Below are 20,948 nucleotides of genomic sequence, written 5' to 3'. Positions count from 1 at the left end.
AAAAGTTGCAAGAAGAAGGGGCAAAGAAGTAGGGAAAAAGTACTATTTAGTGGCAAAAGGTAGCTTAAATGGATGAAAAGTGGGAAAAAAATGGTGAAAAAGGGGGGAAAAGTTTCCCTTTTTAAGGTTTTCTGGGGGAATAATATTTAAAATGAAGACATAAACGATCCACACGTTGAGTATGGCTGGTTTACATTAATGCCAGTGAATGTTCAGAACTCTTTAGAGTGTTGGAGACTTTTACCCATGATCCTTAGCAGTCATTGACCCCCACTCTGTGATTTGACCTGGTCTTCCTCTTCATGGTTAAGCTGCTGTTGTTCCTAAACTCTTCCACTCTCTACTAACAGCTGACTGGTGAATATCCAGCAGGGATGGTCAAAGGTGTCGTCACCACAGAACCACGCTGAAGTCTCTGAGCTCTGCAGAATGACCGTTTAGGACCACAGATGTCTGAGACTGCATGGACAGGTGAGGATTTAGACACCTGGGGGTCTGACTGGAACACCTGGAGTCAGTAATTAACAGGTGTGGACACATACTTTTGTCTACATAGTGTATCTCTGCAGGGAACCAAACACAGCACACTGAGAGTCTAGTGATATGAGTTAATGGAGAACTTACACCTTTTTGACAGCATTTAAATCAGAATACAGAAACGAAAAAGAGAAGAGGAAGAAAAACACAAGAAAGAAAGACACAGTTTGTTGGTGAGATGAGTGAGAACCACCTACAGTTAGACTTCCTGTTTCACTGGATGTGAAATAGAGCAGCGTGCGTGAAGAACTACAGCAGCAGGTGTGAAGCCTTCCGAGAAGAGAGAGAGTGATAAAAAGAAGACGTTTGGAGAGCTGAGGGTCAAACGTCTCCTCAGACACAGCTGAAGTCTTAATTAAAGGTGGATTAAGGAATAATTAAGGTAAGTGGACCTGAAGGAGGGCAGTATAAAGGAGGCATAAAGAGAGGATGGAGGAACAGCCCAGTCATTCTCTGGCTGCAGAGCTGCAGTATGTCTGAAATAAAAGCTTTAATGGATGTTTTAAATGTACGAGCTGCAGCTAGACCAGCAGGGAGGGTCAGTCTGAAGGATTAGACTCCTTTCATTAAACGAGAGGAGCCCCATCCTCATGGTACACACCGTTCTCTTTCTGTTTTCTCTTTACTATTGTTTCATGGTGCATTAAAAGTAAAAGCTGTCATGTGTTTGTTAAACATCACACTATGTGGCTACTACCCATCCTGATGACTGACATGGAATCTGGACGATCTATCGACTTTAGGACCTGACTGTAATTCCAGTTTTAAAGGATTTTATTTTTTGTCTTTCATTGGACTTTTGAGGCCTCAGCATGCTTAAAAATCATATTTTTTTCCAGATGCATCAGGACTTGCAGTAGTTTGTGGGTTTTAAAAAAGCACAATCCTGCTTCTGTCACTTGTTTTAATGTATTTTGTTTGCATATTTATTTTCTAACAAGTGTATTCAGTGATGCTTGAATACATTTTTACATAAACATTTAAGGCAAACTATATAGACTAATTTAAAGAACTAAACACCAGTAATCAGAGATTATGATGGGAATGTTTTTATTTACATGGTTTCATGACAAATTTAGTCTTCATTTCTTTTTGTTTACAGTTTATTGATCATTGAAATTGACCTGGGGCCACACTGACTGAGGTGGAGGGCCGCATGAGGCCCCAGGCTGCCACTTGCCCATCCCTGCCCTAAAATGTAAGTCTGAGTCCTCTCGGAAAGGCAAAAGTCTACATAGAATGCTGCCAATTTTTTGTTTTATTTTTTGTTCGCCATTAAACAGGAAGTAGTTTTCAGGCGCCCACCCCTGTCCTAAGATGTAGGCCTTACTCCTTTAACAAGGGCAAAAGTCTACGTAGCATGCTGCTTTTTTTTTTTTTTTTTTAGGCGCCCACCCCTGTCCTAAGATTTTAGCCTTACTCCTTCAAGAAAGGGCAAGAGTCTACATAGAAAGCTGCCTTTTTTTTATTATTATTATTTTTTTTTTTTTTTTTTTTTTTTTGGTCGCCATTAAACAGGAAGTAGTTTTTTAGGTGCCCACCCCTGTCCTAAGATGTTAGCCTTACTCCTTCAAGAAAGGCAAAAGTCTACATAGAAAGCTGCCTTTTTTTTATTATTATTATTATTTTTTTTTTTTTTTTTTTTTTGGTCGCCATGAAACAGGAAGTAGTTTTTTAGGTGCCCACCCCTGTCCTAAGATGTTAGCCTTACTCCTTCAAGAAAGGCAAAAGTCTACATAGAAAGCTGCCTTTTTTTTTTCATTTTATTTTTTGTTTGCCATTAAACAGGAAGTAGTTTTCAGGCGCCCAACCCTGTCCTAAGATGTAGGCCGCACTCCTTTAACAAGGGCAAAAGTCTACGTAGCATGCTGCCTTTTTTTTTTTTTTTTTTTTCATTTTATTTTTTTGTCACCATGAAACAGGAAGTAGTTTTTTAGGTTCCCACCCCTGTCCTAAGATGTAGGCCTTACTCCTTCAAGAAAGGTCAAAAGTCTACATAGAAGGCTGCCTTTTTTGTTCATTTTATTTTTTTGTTTGCCATGAAACAGTAAGTAGTTTTTGTGGTGCAAACCCCCATCCTAAGATGTAGGCCTTACTTCTTTAAGAAGGGCAAATGTCTGCATAGAACACTGACATTTTCTTTTTCTTTTTTTGTTCGCTGATAAAAAAGGAAATAGTTTATCAGGCACCCACCCCTGTCCTAAGATGTAGGCTTTACTCCTTTAAGAAGGGTAAAAGTCTACTTTGAATGCTGCCATTTTCTTTGTTTTATTTTTTGTACCCCATGAAACAGGAAGTAGTTTTTCATATGTCCACCCCTGTCAGCCGTACTCCTTTAAGAAAGGCAAACATCTACACAGAACACTGCCATTTTTTTAGGGTTTTTTTTGTTCACCATGAAACAGGAAGTAGTTTTTCAGGTGCTTATCATACTTGAACAGCTGTGAAGCCTGGCACAAAAATTCCCGGTGAGATACTGAGATGAATGGTATGGACTTTCTTGATGGCTGTGGTCAAGTGTCTCACTAAACCAGCCCCTGCAGCAGGATTAATGTAGAGACGTGGAATTTGGCGAGCACATGTGTCATGACAGGGCCTGCAAAAAAGCTTAGGACCCATGTCACCAAATCAACAGGAAGTGCGCCATTTTGAATTTTTAGTAAAAACATTCATCAAAGTAGCATTTTGTCCCAATCATCCTGAGTTTACCTCTCAGTGTTTTGGTGCATTTTATCAACCTTCACTTGAACCTGGTCGTCTGTGTAATGGACAGTGGGGCCCAAACTTAGATCTTCAGGTGGAGCCCAGAACTCCTGGGGCCGGCCCTGGATGGGACTGTTAAAGGAACTGTGGACTCATCCTGCAGAGACAGAGTGTGTGCCGGTGGCTCCCAGTGTGCCCAGTAAAGACAGAGGTCCCTGCCCAGTGGCGACACACCTAGTCCATATAAAGGCTGTACACCTGTGGAGCGGTGTTCACTCTCTTATGGAGCGCGTGCTGGAAGGAGCCTCACATTGTCAGGATGTTGACTCAGTCCTCGGTTTATCGGTGATAAAGGGGAGCTGTTAGCGGTAATCATGATGACGTTGTTGTGGTTAGAATGATCCGCTCTTTGGACCGGACAGTCACCGTTTCCCTACAGCAGCAGAGCCCGCGGACACACGGACCGTCAGCCGCCGAGAGGAGCTCAGACAGCGGCTTCAGGAGGTGAGAGGACCCGGGGGGGCGACACACGGACTAGCGGGACTACTTTACCTGGATTTACACTGCCCTTAAATCACTCTGAGTTTATTTAACTGGCTTCTTCATAACGAGGAAGTGACATTAAAGCCCTGTCGGTAAAAGAACCGTAACTTTTCCAGTTACTAACGGCTCATTCATAGAAACGGAGTCACTCGGTGCTTCAACGTAACGGAAGGAGAGCCGCATACCGGGCATAGAACACGGCTTATTTTAGATACTCATGTCTGTTAATAGAAAACGACCTCATCCTGGCAATAATAACGGTGTTAATGTGGTTCAGATGATGGCAGAGGCTCTCTGTGGCGCCTAAGAATTACTCAACAATTAAATAAACGACATAAAACCACGGGATAGAGTCATCTACGCTGCTGGTTAGAGTTTATAACAAAAACACAGAACTGGTTTGGTTATAGGGGTGGAAATGACTGCTGGGAGTTACTTTACCCTCACAACTTAACTAGCAGTTAATTACTCAGTCTTTCTCTGTTAAACAGTGTTAATATCATCGACTGACACCATGACTAAAAATGTTTGTCAACAGCCTTTTTCCATGACAAAAACTAGACTAACAACAATAGATCTGTGATGACTAAAACTAGACTAAAACTAACAACAATAGATCTGTGATGATTAAAACTAGACTAAAACTAACAACAATAGATCTGTGATGATTAAAACTAGACTTAAACTAACAACAATAGATCTGTGATGACTAAAACTAGACTAAAACTAACAACAATAGATCTGTGATGACTAAAACTAGACTAAAACTAACAAAAATAGATCTGTGATGACTAAAACTAGACTAAGACTAACAAAAATAGATCTGTGATGACTAAAACTAGACTAAAACTAACAAAAATAGATCTGTGATGACTAAAACTAGACTAAAACTAACAAAAATAGATCTGTGATGACTAAAACTAGACTGAGACTAACAACAATAGATCTGTGATGACTAAAACTAGACTAAAACTAACAACAATAGATCTGTGATGACTAAAACTAGACTAAAACTAACAACAATAGATCTGTGATGACTAAAACTAGACTAAAACTAACAAAAATAGATCTGTGATGACTAAAACTAGACTTAAACTAACAACAATAGATCTGTGATGACTAAAACTAGACTAAAACTAACAAAAATAGATCTGTGATGACTAAAACTAGACTAAAACTAACAAAAATAGATCTGTGATGACTAAAACTAGACTAAAACTAACAACAATAGATCTGTGATGACTAAAACTAGACTAAAACTAACAAAAATAGATCTGTGATGACTAAAACTAGACTAAAACTAACAAAAATAGATCTGTGATGATTAAAACTAGACTAAAACCAACCAAAATAGATCTGTGATGACTAAAACTAGACTAAAACTAACAAAAATAGATCTGTGATGACTAAAACTAGACTAAAACTAACAAAAATAGATCTGTGATGATTAAAACTAGACTTAAACTAACAACAATAGATCTGTGATGACTAAAACTAGACTAAAACTAACAACAATAGATCTGTGATGACTAAAACTAGACTAAGACTAACAAAAATAGATCTGTGATGACTAAAACTAGACTAAGACTAACAACAATAGATCTGTGATGATTAAAACTAGACTAAAACTAACAACAATAGATCTGTGATGATTAAAACTAGACTAAAACCAACAAAAATAGATCTGTGATGACTAAACTAGACTAAAACTAACAAAAATAGATCTGTGATGACTACAACTAGACTAAGACTAACAACAATAGATCTGTGATGACTAAAACTAGACTAAGACTAACAAAAATAGATCTGTGATGACTAAAACTAGACTAAGACTAACAAAAATAGATCTGTGATGACTAAAACTAGACTAAGACTAACAAAAATAGATCTGTGATGACTAAAACTAGACTAAGACTAACAAAAATAGATCTGTGATGACTAAAACTAGACTAAAACTAACAAAAATAGATCTGTGATGACTAAAACTAGACTAAAACTAACAACAATAGATCTGTGATGACTAAAACTAGACTAAAACTAACAACAATAGATCTGTGATGACTAAAACTAGACTAAAACTAACAAAAATAGATCTGTGATGACTAAAACTAGACTAAGACTAACAAAAATAGATCTGTGATGACTAAAACTAGACTAAGACTAACAACAATAGATCTGTGATGACTAAAACTAGACTAAAACTAACAAAAATAGATCTGTGATGACTAAAACTAGACTAAGACTAACAAAAATAGATCTGTGATGACTAAAACTAGACTAAGACTAACAAAAATAGATCTGTGATGACTAAAACTAGACTAAGACTAACAAAAATAGATCTGTGATGATTAAAACTAGACTAAAACCAACCAAAATAGATCTGTGATGACTAAAACTAGACTAAAACTAACAAAAATAGATCTGTGATGACTAAAACTAGACTAAGACTAACAAAAATAGATCTGTGATGACTAAAACTAGACTAAGACTAACAAAAATAGATCTGTGATGACTAAAACTAGACTAAGACTAACAAAAATAGATCTGTGATGACTAAAACTAGACTGAGACTAACAAAAATAGATCTGTGATGACTAAAACTAGACTAAGACTAACAAAAATAGATCTGTGATGACTAAAACTAGACTAAGACTAACAAAAATAGATCTGTGATGACTAAAACTAGACTAAGACTAACAAAAATAGATCTGTGATGACTAAAACTAGACTAAGACTAACAAAAATAGATCTGTGATGACTAAAACTAGACTAAGACTAACAAAAATAGATCTGTGATGACTAAAACTAGACTAACAAAAATAGATCTGTGATGACTAAAACTAGACTAAGACTAACAAAAATAGATCTGTGATGACTAAAACTAGACTGAGACTAACAAAAATAGATCTGTGATGACTAAAACTAGACTAAAACTAACAAAAATAGATCTGTGATGACTAAAACTAGACTAAGACTAACAAAAATAGATCTGTGATGACTAAAACTAGACTAAAACTAACAAAAATAGATCTGTGATGACTAAAACTAGACTGAGACTAACAACAATAGATTTTTGATGACTAAAATTAGACTAAAACTAAGTTTAGTTTTCATTAAGATGACTAAAACTAGACTAAAATGTAATTTATTTCATGTTGCACATTCAAAATCAGTGCTATTTCTCCACTGTTAGTAAATCTAAGAAATGGTGGTTTGGGTGACTGTAAACGATACTTTTTGAAAACGGGTCCCAGAGTGCACAAATCTGTAAACGACTACCGTTTCCTCTCCGTGTGGATGGCCAACCGCATCTTTCTTGAAATGATTACGTCACAACAGCGTAGCTCTCTTAGACGCCTGCGTGGGTCCGGCCAAAACAACAATGGCGGCTTACAGGGTTGTGTTTTTGCTGCAGAAGCTTCTGAGCTTATTATGGCACACACCAGATGTTCTGAAACCAACACAGAGAACAAGCAGAAGAGCAACTAGAAGAAAGTTTGTGTCAGTTTTCTGTGATCTTCTTCTTCTCTGTTTTGGTGCATTTCTGTGGCAGCAACACAGCGCCACATACAGGCTTGGCATATGCACTACAGCGTTTTCAGTCGTTTCAGTGGATCCGTGCTTATATTTCCTGAAATGTTCCCGTCTTTACGGAAAATATTTTCAAAACTAAACAGCAATAAATTGTTTTCTTCTCCATGTGGACGGGGCCTAAATGTGAAGCAGCTGTATTCTTCCTCTCCGCTGTAGAAAGCAGGGACCCCAGGTTTGGCAGAGAACACACTACCATGATTTGGTACCAGATTTAGGCAAGAAAATAAATGCTTGGACTAAAAGTAACGACTAAAATGTGAGGACTTTTATGGACTAAAACTAGACTAAAATGTTTTGAGTTTTCATTGACTAAAACTAGACTAAAACTAAAAGGATAGAAATGACTAAAATGTGACTGAAACTGAAGTACATTTCATTTAAAAGCTAAAACTAAGACTAAAATTAAAAATAGCTGCTAAAATTAACACTGCTGTTAACCAGCAGTTAGCAGAGGTGGAAAAAGTCCCAGACTATTACTCAAGTAAATCAAAGTTACTCTAGTTAAAATTTACTTGCGTAGAAGTAAAAGTACTGCTCTATAAAACTACTCAAGTAAAAGTAAAAACTCATTTTAAATGTACTGAGTAGAGACTTCTGATATCCAAAGGGTTGTCACAGTGACATCTGAGCTGTCCTTAATGTGTAATAAAAACAAGAGAACATGGCCCTCTAACCAGGTTATTTATTACAAGGTGTGTCCTCACCTGAAGTAGACTGCAGCAGCGGTTTAGGTCAGAGGTATGGAATCATTCTAGCTGCGTTTGTGTGCAGAGCGTCATGTATGTGTAATTAGGTTTGTTGTTTGATAGTCCACTGTTATGAACCTTCAGGTCAAAGTTCAGTCAGATAAAATGTCTGTAAGTTTATGAATTCATGAAAATGAGGCGGTAAAATCTGCTCCAGGATGGTGTGGGTGTGTCTGTTGAATGAGCTGAAGTCCACATATTAGCCCCGCCCACATTAAACCCAGCCAGGTGAAGAACTTTCTAACAGTCTAAATCCAGAATTCAGACCCATGTAGATCTCAGTGTTTTCACATGTTTACAGAAACCAGATTCACACATTTATCGAGTGTTCAGACACAAAGTTTGGATTTGACTTTACAAGGTCTTTAAGTAAAAGTAGTGATTTAGAATATAGCTGCTGTAAGGAGTTACCCTCCACTAGGGGTGCACCGATCGATCGGCCAAAATCGGTATCGGCGCCGATTTCCTTAATTTTGGGAGATCGGTGATTGGCCGATCCTTGTAAATAAGATCGGTGGATAAGATCGGTTTCATCTGCCTCTACCTACTAAAATGTGAAAAATGAAAGCCTAAAGGAACTGATATAATTTAGTAGTTTGGACTGCAATACTTTAAACTTTTCATTTATATTTGAGAGAACTGCCTCATGTCCAGTTAAAACAACAAGTTAGTATTGTTTCATGGGTATTGTTCACTGTTATTCACTAAAATAAGATTGGAACATTGAAGGTGTATGCTGTCAGTTATAAAAAAATCGGTATCGGCCAAAATCCGAATCGGCAGGTCAGGCTTTTTAAAGATCGGTGATCGGTAATCGGCCAGAAAATTGCAATCGGTGCACCCCTACCCTCCACCCCTCTGTCCTCATGTTTGTATGTACATCTGCATTTAAGCTGCTCTACCTCACGGTTTGTGTGACATTCCAGTCTCTGTATTTGAAACTCTATAAGTCATCAGCTGTTAGAGCATAATTCAAATGTTTTTGAACAAACTTCATAATGACAAAAATTATTTAAAAAAAATAAAAACCTCAAAATGCACTGTTCCACATTATTAAGCACAACAGCTTTTTAAAACATTTTATAGGTTGTAAAGAAGTGAAAATGGTCATTTGTAGAAATTGCAGCATCAGGAGGTCATATTTACTGAAATCAAAGCTATTTCAATCAAAAACATCTTAACAGGACAAGTTCCATGTTAACATAGGAGCCCTTCTCTGATATCACCTTCACTATCATTCATCCATTGAACTTGTGAGTTTTTGGAGAGTTTCTGCTTGAATTTCTTTGCAGGATGTCAGAATATCCTCCCAGAGCTGCTGTTCTGATGTGAACTGCCTCCCACCCTCATAGATCTTTAGCTTGAGGATGCTCCAAAGGTTCTCAACAGGGTTAAAGGTCAGGGGAGAATGGGGGCCACACCATGAGTTTCTCTCCTTTTATGCCCATAGCAGCCAATGACACAGAGGGATTCTTTGCAGCATGAGATGGAGCATTGTCATGCTTGAAGATGATTTTGCTACAGAAGGCACGGTTCTTCTTTTTGCACCATGGAAGAAAGTGGTCAGTCAGAAACTCTATACACTTTGCCGAGGTCATTTTCACACCTTCAGGGACCCTAAAGGGGCCTATCAGCTCTCTCCTCATGATTCTGGCCCAAACATGACTCCGCCCCCTCCTTGTTGACGTCACAGTCTTGTTGGGACATGGTGGCCATCCACCAACCATCCACTACTCCTCCATCTGGACCATCCAGGGTTGCACAGCACTCATCAGTCAACAAGACTGTTTGAAAATGAGTCTTCATGTATTTCTGGGCCCACTGCAACCGTTTCTGCTGGTGAGCATTGGTTAGGGGGGGCTGAATAGTAGGTTTATACACGACTGCAAGCCTCTGGAGGATCCTACACCTTGAGGTTGGTGGGACTCCAGAGGCACCAGCAGCTTCAAATACCTGTTTGCTGCTTTGTAATGGCATTTTAGCATCTGCTCTCTTAATCTGATGTATTTGTCCGTCAGAAACCTTCCTCATTATGTCTTTATCTGCACAAACCCGTCTGTGCTCTGAATCAGCCACAAATTTCTTCACAGTATGATGATCATGCTTAATTTTTCCTGAAATATGGAATGTTTTCATTCCTTGTCCAAGGCATTACACTATTTGACACTTTTCAGCAGCAGAGATCCTTTTTCTTTCCCATATTGCTGAAACCTGTGGCCTGCTTAATAATGTGGAACATGTGGAAAAGTGCATTTTGAGGTTTTTATTTTAAAAAAAAATAGTTATCATTATGAAGTTTGTTTAAAAACATTTGAATTATACTCTAACTGCTGATGACTTGAAAAATATTCTGTCATTTTCATTGATATTTAGAAAATCAGAGAAAAACTAATTGCATAATAATGTGGAGCGCGGTGTAATGCATGTTTCCGGGTAAATATTATTCTTAATGGATTTTAAAAAGCATGAAGTTCTGAGTTAAAAAATAAACTTTTAAAGAGGAGGAGGTCTGAGTTTTCTGCCAACAACCAGAAAATGGTTTCAGGTTTGACTCCACAGTAAAGAACAAGAGAACAATCCCACATTTCATCCTGCTGTGTTTCACCTTAGGTTTACTCACAGCTTATAATAAATAACCTGGTTGGAGATCCATATTCCACTGCAAAAAATTAAACCAAGAGTTTTGAAGGTGAAATTTGAGATAAAATTAAAATTATGAGTTTTAGAGGCAAAACATGAGATAAAATTCAAAACAATAAGTTGGATTTTTGAATCAAAAAGGTCAACAACTGGGAATTAAAGTTATATTTAAGAGTTGAAAATGACAAGATGTGAGCAAAAATTTCAAACTGAAGAGTTTTAGAGGTGAAATATGAGATAAAATTCAAATTCATAAGTTTAAATGGTAAAAATATAAGCTAAAATTCAAAATCATAAAATTTTGGATATGAGATAAAATTAAAATATTGAGTTATAAAGGTCCAAAGATGAGATAAACATTTTTTGAAATTAAAATGTCAAAATATGACTTAAGAATTTAAATTGTAAATCCAAATGGTCAAAATCTGATCAAAACCAGAACTTTAGGTCATAATTGTGAGATTCAAATTAGAAAATAGGAAATGAAAACACAAATTTCTTTTCCCACATTCCTGACTTTATATCAAATGGTTTTAACTCTTTATTATTTCTAATTCTTAAGATTTAACAAGGATATTTAAATCATCAGTGTTCAGTTTACATTTTTATACTGGAGGAAATCTGCAGACTTCATACTGGTGGGCCAGTTAGAATAAAAATATGATCTGAACTGGTGGACCGGGTATAACTGTGCTACGGGCCGGATTTGGCCCCCGGGCCTTGAGTTTGACACCCCTGCTTTAAAGCCTTTGATGGTGTTTTTTTTAAAGCTAGTTAAACATTCCATCCTTGCCTTTTGCCTCCAGCCCAGTCTAGAGGAGCAGCAGGCTCCGCCCTAAAATTTGGGCGTGTCTCTAGTCCAGGTTAGAAAATAAAAATAAATGTTCTATCAGTGACAGACCTGGTCTCCGGCTCATGGATTATTGATCCATGGTCCCACAGTGATCCACCAATCACTGTTCCAGGGATCTACCCTGCCATTGTCAGACTGATGTGAAGACACCTGGGGGGGTTTTGGGGTAACCAAAGCCTATTTTGAAGCTCTTGGCCTGTTATTTACATTTACAGTACATGTCTTTATAATTTACAGTAGTTCTAGAGGCCGTTTGGTCCAGGAGGTCCCAGCCAGCTTTGTCTGAACCCTGCTGGCGGCTGTTTACCAGCGGACACACCTGTGCCGTCAGTCAGACTCAGCAGCGTGTGTTTGGGGTGACATTCAGCCTGTTAAAGGTGGAGCTCAGTTACTAACTGTAGATATGTGTTTGTGTGTGTGTGTGTGTGTGTGTGTGAGGGGGGTCTGCTGGTCTATAAATAGAGCCAGCTCAGATACGTGTTGACATAACAAAGACCGCGCTCCTCTTAGTAGAGCCGTGTGGCGTGCATGTATCGGTCTGGACAGTCACCTACTAGAGGATTCTCATAATGACTGTAATGAGTAGAGAAAAATAATCTTGCTGTTTTTTTCCTGCAATATTGTGATTTAAAATGTGATTATTTAGGTTCCTCAGTTTTTCTGTGGTTTAACAAACATCAGCACTAAATCCTTCTATATTATAACAGAACAATATTAGATCAGTTAAACCAGGAATACATTTAGAATAAAAATATCTTTCTGTGATTTTGGCTCATAGAGCAAATTTGATATCAGTGACTTATTCTCATTTAGATGGAGAAAAATAAATGCATGAGCCAGAAAAGTAAGATTTTTGTAAAAAAAAAAGAGACTTAAGGGTTTGAATAATGTATAAATCAGTGATACTCAGCGCGTGGCTTTAGAGCCACATGGGACTCATTTATGTCTTCATTTTAAATATTATTCCCCAGAAAACCCTAAAAAAAGGGAAACTTTTATGCACTTTTTCACCTTTTTTCCACTTTTCACCCATTTAAGCTACCTTTTGCCATTGAAAACCACTTTTTTGCCACTTTTATCCCATGTTCCCTTATAAGGCTATCTTTTGCCATTTAATAATTTTCCCTACTGCTTTTCCCTATTTTGACCTTTTTTTGCAACTTTTTACCCTTTTTTGCCACTTTTATCCAGTTTTTGACCTTGATCACCTTTTTTCCCTGCATTTTTACCCATTTAAGCCACCTATTGTCATTAAATACCACTTTTTCCTAGTTATTGCCACTCTTGACTGCTTTTTGCCCATGTTAGTCACTTTTCACTATTTTTTATCACGGTTTTGCCACTTTTGGACCATTTTATGCTAACTGTCACTCATTTTTTGTCACTTCTCACCCATTTTTGCTACTTTCTGACCCTTTACTCCCCATTTTCACACATTTTTTGCCACCTTTGACTTACTGTTATTGCAACTTAAGCTGTTTTTTCCACTTTTCATCTCTTAGGTTGTGGCTCTTGCAAAGATATTTGTCAACTGTTTGGCTCTTTGGTTGAGCAGGGGTGAGTAACACTGGTATAAAGCATAAAAAAAAGAAAAAAGATTGTTTCAAATTGGTATTTTGACACTTTTCAGGTTAAAGAAATATTGCACTGTCTGTAATGTGAAAATTGCAGCATGCTGCATATTGGATTTAATCTAATTTGCGAGAAAGTGCAATATTTCTTTGACCTGAAATTTGCATTAAAATGGCAGTTTTAAACTTTTTTTGCAGCAGAGATGTTATACATGACCTATCATACAATCATTCAAACACCAATTTTTTAGAATAGTCTATAAAAAGTTCCTACCTTCATTTTTTTCTACTTTCTTATCAAATATGAGAATGACAAAAACACTTCAATGAAACAGTTCATATCCAATTTTCAATATGAGTCCAAATCATCAGCATCAGACATTTTTAAAGAATTTTTCAGCCTTTGTTCAGGAATAAAAAGAGTTAAGGAGTATGGCTACAATCGGGCACGTTTACATGTCCATGTTCATAAATAAATAAATAAATAAACTGTGTATCTGGTTCCTCTAACCCAGGAGAACCAGACCAAGCTCTAGAATAGTGGAAATATTCTCCGCTGATGCGGTAAATGATCCTTTATTGGACGCTGAGCATGTCCAGGCCTCTGAAACATTCATCCACTGTTTGTTGAATTATTTACCGTTGTCTCCACTGAAACACACGCTAGCATGCTGAAGGGTTGTGTGTGTGTGTGTGTGTGTGTGTGTGCAGGAGATGAGGCGTCTGTCGAGAAAGAAGAATGTGGTCGCTGCTCTGCTGCTGCTCGTGGGTGGATTTTACCTCACCAACCACTCAGACTTCCTCATGGCTGTGAGTACACAGGATGGCGTTACCCTGCCAACAGGAAACGCAACAGCATCACCTGCTGCAGCCCGTGCTGGCAGCGTTCACTTCCTGTCACTGTTAAAGTCATTGTTTGTGCGGTGATGATGAATGAGCGAGCGTGTTTTCCAGGGCCTGCGGCGGTCTCTGGAGTCGCGTCCTCTGGAGTTGACCTGGGAGGCTGAGCGCCTGGTCAGCAAGGAGTCGTGGGTGGAGCGGGGCGACTTTCTGCCTCTGAATGTGACCTATCAGCTGCTGGCTGGAGCGCCGTCGCCTCAGCAGAGTGAGTCCAACACAGACTGACCAATCAGAGCCCTTTAAATACATGGGTATTTAGTAGTCCGGGTCATCAGGTAGGGTCCAAACCTGCACACCTGAGCACAAAGATGCTGAATAATCTCACAATTCTCTATTTATTCACATAAACAACATATCAGATGTTAAACTGAGACATTTTACCATTTCAGGAAAATATTAGCTCATTTTGAATTTCATGGCAGCAACACATCTCAAAAAGTTGGAGCTGGAGGAGCATTTAAACACTAATCAGGTTAATTATCAGCAGGTCAGTCACATGACTGGGTATAAAAGGAGCGTTTTTTTGCTGACTGACTTCTTAAATCATGAGGTGTTTATAAATTTAGATCAATTTATTTTGATTCTGTGCAGCTGTTTTCTCCATTTCTCCTGCACTTTAAAGAGTTAAATTCATGCTCTGATGTGTTTGTGTGCCAGAGGACATTACTTTGCATATGCTGGTTAAAATGAAAACATCATTTGGATATTTTCCCTCTGGGGGGGCCGAACCTCTTATGAGAGAGACTGATAGCTGATAAGCAGGAAGCGTTAAACTGCAGATAAACAATCTGTTGAGTCAGTTTGACAGCAGCCTTTAGCCGGGGTCAGACTTGATCTTCAACGTCCAGAAACACAAGAGCTTAACTAAGAGGGAAAATAGCTGAAGCACTGAAGCCCTGCTGCTCTGTCACAGCATCAGGGAAGGTTCTGATTGGCTAACAGGGCTGATTCATGCGCCACAAAAACAAGGCGTCATGTCGGCATGCACGTGTGTCGCTCAGCAGCCAAGGTCAAGCTTGACGGCTTGTGACAATGCTGCTACTGGCCCTCGGCCATGTTTGCTCGCCACAACCCCCTTTTACTCCACCCTGAAGGTGTGGACTTTATTTCTCACCAGATTATTTCCCGTGTCCCTGATAATATGCAAGGAACACGCCCACGGTTGTTTCAGTCGTCCTGCCTGATGCCTGACAGCTATTCCTTACTTCAGCCTCGATTTTTGGCCCAAATATGCCAGAAAGCTCTGCTTATTACTGTATACCACGTCCATCTGCAACTTCTCATAGATCAGCGTTACTCAACCCTTCAAAACCAAAGAGCCAAATTGTTGAAAAATACCTTTAAAAGAGCTGCAATCTAAGTGGTAAAAAGTGGCAAAAATAGGTTAAAGTGGCAATAAAATAAGTTAAAGGGGGCAAAGTAGGCTTAAAAGTGACAGGAAAAGTGACAAAAATGTGTAGAAAAGGTGGAAAACAGGCAGAAAAGGGGCAAAATTTGGGTGAGAAGTGACAATAATGGTTACAGGAGGCAAAAATGGTCAAAAAGTGGCAAAAACAACAAAAAATGAGTGGAAAGTCACTATAATGGGCAGAAGTCAGCAAAAGTTGGGAAAAATGGGCAAAAGCAGCAAAGAGTGGCAAAAATTGGAAAAAAAGTGGCAAAAAAGCAGCAATGAGTGGCAAAAATGGGATCAAAAAGTGGCAAAGAGTGGCCAAAATGGGAAAAGAAGTGGCAAAAAGTAGCAGAGTGGCACAAAATGGGGGGAAAAGCAGCAAAGAGTGGAAACAAAAGGGTAAAAAGCTGCACAGAACAGCAAAGAGTGGCAACAAATGGGAAAAAAATTGGCATATTGCAGCTTAGGTGAGTGAAAAGTGGCAAAGTAGGCATAAAAGTGACAAGAAGTGACAAAAATGTGGAGGAAAAGTGGCCAAATGGCGGAAGAGTGGCAAACTTTGGATAAGAAGTGACACAATAATGGTTACAGCTAGCAAAAATGGTCAACAAGTGGCAAAAAGAAGTGACAAAATGGGCTTAAAGCAGTATAAATTGATTAAAAGTGGCAAAAAAAATGAGGAAAAATTGTCAAAAGGCAGCTTAGATGGGTGAAAAGTGGCAAAAATAGCACAAAAAAAAAAAACAGGATAAAAGAGTAACAATCTGGGAAAAATGGCCAAATGCTGGGTAATAGTAAAAAGTAGTGGCTAAAGGAAGTGACAAAAATGGGCTTAAAGCAGTAAAAAATGATTAAAAGTGGCAAAAAATGCAAATAAGGGCAATGAAAATGTACAGAGGAAAAATAAAGGTTGCCAATTAAAGCTAACTGTAACAGTGTGGGAAACAAACTGATTAATGTGACTTTCAATGGATAATTTCTGAGGTCAAAGTTTCTCTTTTTAAGGTTTTCTGGGGGAATAATATTTCAAATGAAGACATAAAAAAGAGCCACATGTTTAGTATCACTGCCACTGATGGAGATGGAAAGGGTGGAACCTTTCAAAATAAAACATACCATCATATTTTAATTAGTATTAAAGGAGACAAGCTTAAAATGGTCTCAGAGGTTCCCAAAACATGCCTGTGAAGTTTGTTGCTGAAAAAAACACTCCAGTATAGGATTTTTGTACGTTTAAAACCCCCTCTATTTCAGCCCTTCTCAGAACGAGCCGTTTCTGTCTGTTGCTTTAAATGGTGATTAGCTGTCTGACTCCGCCCCTGACCACACCCCTCTCAGGAAATAGATGCAGTACTCCTGATACTACAAATTCAAATTCAAATTCAGAAAAACTTTATTTGTCCCCCGGGGGGCAATGAAAGGCAAAAAGAGCAGCAAGTAAACAACAATATAGAAATTCAGTCAACAACTGCACATAGACAATAAGGCTAATGTTTAAAGAGCTGAAATATTAAATATAGAAAGTAGCACTACTACCAAATAAAAACAATAAAATAAGGGGAAGAAATAAAGTAAGAGAGAGAGAGAAAGGGCGAGGGAGAGAGAGAAAGATAGAAAATAGTAATTGCTGAAGTATTAAAATGCTAAAAGTGTTCTGAGTACTGGAGACCAGCATCATGGGTGCAAATTGGCATAAGGTAAAGTGCATTACTGATAGCAGGTGCAAATAAGCATGTGGTAGATTTACATGTGCAAAAGGCATTCGAACATAAAGGCAGGAAGGAATGCTTTATGATTTTTTTTTAAATTGAGGAGCAGCACAGCTTTGGGCACAAAGGTGGCCTTTCTCCTCTGAGTTCTGCAGGCGGGGCATCGAAGCCGGCGCCCTGATGGCAGCCATTCAAACTTTGGAAACAGAGCATGTGAGGGGTCTTGAACAATGCGACCTGCTAGCCTGCGTGTCAGATGTTCATAAACAGTCAGACACTTTCATCCAAAGTTTAGAGCTTGACTGGGATTTGAACCATCAACCTCCCAGACCCTAGTCAGCAGGATAACCCACTGAGCTATCCAGCATCTCAGCTGGTTGTTGAGAGGATCAGTAGAGGAGGGCAGAATTTTCCTCTGAGTGGGGGAGGGCCAACCAAACCTGGGGGCGGGTGCTTACGCTCCTGGTGAGGTCACCAGGGGCTAAATCTGAGAACTGCTTGTTTCAGCACACATTTTCTGAAAGGTAGAGAAAGAGAGGGGAGAGGGAATGGATTTTTCTGGTATTTAAGGGGATTGTGGACAGGGGCACATATTTATGTTAGAAAAGTCTGAAAAAGTGATTTTTGCATGTCTCCTTTAAAACCATGAGAGGGAAGCACCAAGCAGGAACCGCACATGTTCCAGCCTTTCCTGTGCCTTTAAGGAGAGTCTGAGGCAGCAGAGCGGACTGACGCTGATAAAGCCAGAAGCAGAATAAAGGAGGAGCTGGGGTGGAGGAGGGTTGCAGAGGAAGCAGCAGCAGTAGCCAGGCTAGAGCAGTTTAAATATGGTAGCATGAGTGATTAGCCAATAGTGTGTTTAGAGTGAATCAGCTGGCCGTCAGCTGATGAGGGCTTGGGTGAGGTCAGCTGATCTCAGTTTATGGCAGTGCCTGCCTGAACTGATGCTTTATGCTTGATTTGTCCAGCCATCTATCTCTCACTTGCAGGTGTTCATTTAAATAATGAGCCTTTACCCAAAGGACACCATTTTAAAGTTATAACTGCAGATTTCTCAATAAAACCACAACATTTCTAAAGCGTTTCCATGGTGATGCTCTATGAAGCTGATAGAGGGCGGGGTCTAACTTTGGGTTGATTGGTCCTGTGACTATCTGATTTAATCTGAAGTCTTGCGGTGACTCTGAGCTTGTTTTTGTCTCCTTCCAGGGTTTTTATCGGTGGGAATGTCCTCGGTGAAGAGGCAGAAGGGCAGCTACCTGATCCCCACTCTGCAGTCCCTGTTCTCCCAGTCGTCTGCGGAGGAGCGCTCCTCCATGGTGGTGGTGGTGCTGCTGGCAGACTTCGATGCCAGCTGGAGGGCCAGCACGGTGAAGGAGATCAGGTCTGCGTTAGCCTCAGAGCTGGATCAGGGACAGCTGCTGGTCCTGCACGTCCCTCAGGAGTGGTACCCTCCTTTATCAGGTACATGCTCCAGGTGTTTGTAGAGGTGGGGGATGACACACCATCCCAAATGAAATATCCTCCATGACAGACGCTGGCATATAAAGGGTTAGATCACAGACAGTGGCTAATTTAAGCACAATTCTCTCTTCTCATTTTCACTTTTAAGAGAACTTAAGACGTTAACTCTCAGCAGATCACCTGTACAGTGAAACAGTATCTGAAGCAGCGATTCCCAACCTTTTTACCTAAGCCCCTCCCCCACTCATATCTAATACAGCTAGGCCACACCCCCATATCTAAGATTCATCTAAGATCTTAGAGTCAACAGTTCAGTCTCTGTTGGCGTGATTCTGACTGGCTCTCTGCCTCCTCCTGCAGGTCTGAAGAGGAACTTCAACGATGCCGCTGACAGGGTTTCCTTCCGCTCCAAACAGAACCTGGACTACGCCTTCCTCATGCACTACAGCGCTGCTTTGGGCCGATACTACCTCCAGCTGGAGGACGACATCTCCTCCGCCAAAAACTTCCTGAGCGCCATCCGGAGGCACGTGGATGAGCAGGAGAGGACAGGGAAGACGTGGGCGACGCTGGAGTTCTCCACCCTCGGCTACATCGGGAAACTCTACAAATCAGCTCATCTTCCTCTCCTGGCACGCTTCCTCTTCCTCTTCTACCAGGAAATGCCCTGTGATTGGCTGATGTCTCACTTCAGGATGCTGCTGACTCAGAAGGAGCAGATCTTGTTCAAGCCGTCGCTCTTCCAGCACATGGGGACGTTCTCGTCCTTCAGAGGGACCTACAACAAACTGAAGGATAAAGACTTTGAGGACGGCGTCTACAGTAATCCTCCAGCAGAGGTTTTCTCTGACATATCTGTCTTCCAGAAACACGCCCCCATGCTGGCCTGGGAGTCCGGCGAGGGCTTCTTCTGGGGGCGCTCTCCTGAGAAAGGAAACCACCTGACCGTGGTGCTCCGGGAGCCCGCCGTGCTGACGGGGATTCTGGTGGAGACGGGCTCTGGAGGGAAGGACCTGCTGGAGTCGGGGGAGGTGGAGCTGGGCCGCGAGGTGGTGACCACGGCCAAAAAGGAGAAGACGTGCCGACAGTTCCTGTCCCTGGGGGAGTTAGAGAGCGGCAGGTTTGAGATGCACGAGGTGGATAAGATGTACAGCTCCGCCTCTTCCTGTCTGAGGATCATGGTGACGGCGGGGCAGAAGGACTGGGTCATCGTTAACAAAGTCAGGATCTCTAAAAAGACGTTAACAGAAGTGAAACCGTCCTGATGGAGCCATGTTTAACTCAGGATAAACTCTGACTTTAGTGCCTTTAAAACGGTTATATGACACTTCTACCTGAGGACCACGTTCAACCAAAGTCTGTGAGGAATCAGGAGATTTACGTTTTTATAAGAGAAGCCATGTATTTTATATTTTTATATATTCATAATCATACTGCTGCAGTGTTTCTGAGATCAGGCTCGTCATGATATTTGAGTTTTGTTTGGATTCTTTTAGCAGAAATAAAATAAATAAATACAAAAATAGAACTTTTAACCCTTCCTAGGAACATTTTGTGCCATTCAGTTTTTTCCTCTCTAGCCATTCTGACTGTGTTGAATGAGTATCGCTTAAACTGGCCTGTCTGACTTCCTTAAAGGGGACATATCCTGCAAAAATCACTATTTCAGGCTTTTCCAACTAAACTATCCTGTCCGCAATCCCCTCAAGTACCAGAAAAATCCACCCTCTCTTTCTCCACCTTTCAGAAAATGTGTGCTGACACAAGCCGTTCTCAGATTTTCTCCTCATGATGTCATGTGGGGAGTTAGCCCCGCCCCCAGGTTCTCTTGGCCCTCCCCTCCCCCCTTGGAAGAAAGTCCCGTCCGCCTCTCAGCTGGCATCTGAGAGGAAGATCAGGAGAGCCACATCCAATTCCCAAGAGGGGTGTGGTCAGGGGCGGAGTCAGATAGCTCAGTAACATTTAAAACCACAGACACAGAAACAGCTGGTTCTGAGCAGGGCTGAAACAGAGGAGTTTTAGACATGCAGACATCAATACTGGAGTGTTTTTACAGAAACAGACTTCACAGTCATGTTTTGAGGACCTCTGAGACCGATATAAACTTGTCTTTAAAGGGAAATATACGTGACCTTTAAATTAGCCTAAAGTGGCTAAGCTACACAAAAACGACACATTTGCTCCTAAGGACCAAAAATGTCCCATTGAAAAAGCCATTTTCATCCCACATTTATCTGAACATAAACTAATGCATTTCTTTATGTTCTGATTTCATTTTGGACTACAAGCTTTCAA

At 40.0% G+C, this 20,948-nt stretch overlaps 1 protein-coding gene across 5 annotated transcripts; it reads left to right on the top strand.

The window, feature by feature from the left end:
* The first annotated feature begins 348 nt into the window (after nucleotides 1–348).
* On the top strand, nucleotides 349–20,660 carry LOC121516959 (alpha-1,3-mannosyl-glycoprotein 4-beta-N-acetylglucosaminyltransferase C-like). 5 transcript variants are annotated; one of them, XM_041798413.1, is made up of 7 exons: nucleotides 349–471; nucleotides 1,640–1,735; nucleotides 13,119–13,173; nucleotides 13,899–13,997; nucleotides 14,142–14,292; nucleotides 18,399–18,653; nucleotides 19,014–20,660. In XM_041798413.1, exons 4-7 carry the CDS (start codon nucleotides 13,902–13,904, stop codon nucleotides 19,916–19,918), a joined length of 1,407 nt encoding a protein of 468 aa, XP_041654347.1. In that variant the 5' UTR covers nucleotides 349–471; nucleotides 1,640–1,735; nucleotides 13,119–13,173; nucleotides 13,899–13,901; the 3' UTR covers nucleotides 19,919–20,660. The 5 variants fall into 5 exon arrangements, with proteins under 5 accessions (XP_041654347.1, XP_041654349.1, XP_041654350.1 ...); XM_041798415.1 differs by lacking the exon at nucleotides 349–471 and adding an exon at nucleotides 816–919; XM_041798412.1 differs by lacking the exons at nucleotides 349–471; nucleotides 1,640–1,735 and adding an exon at nucleotides 3,211–3,744.
* Nucleotides 20,661–20,948: the final 288 nt, after the last annotated feature.

This window comes from Cheilinus undulatus, linkage group 11 (assembly GCF_018320785.1).
Source record: "Cheilinus undulatus linkage group 11, ASM1832078v1, whole genome shotgun sequence".
In the NCBI taxonomy this organism is placed as follows: domain Eukaryota; kingdom Metazoa; phylum Chordata; class Actinopteri; order Labriformes; family Labridae; genus Cheilinus; species Cheilinus undulatus.
This window is presented reverse-complemented; position numbering and strand designations above follow the sequence as displayed.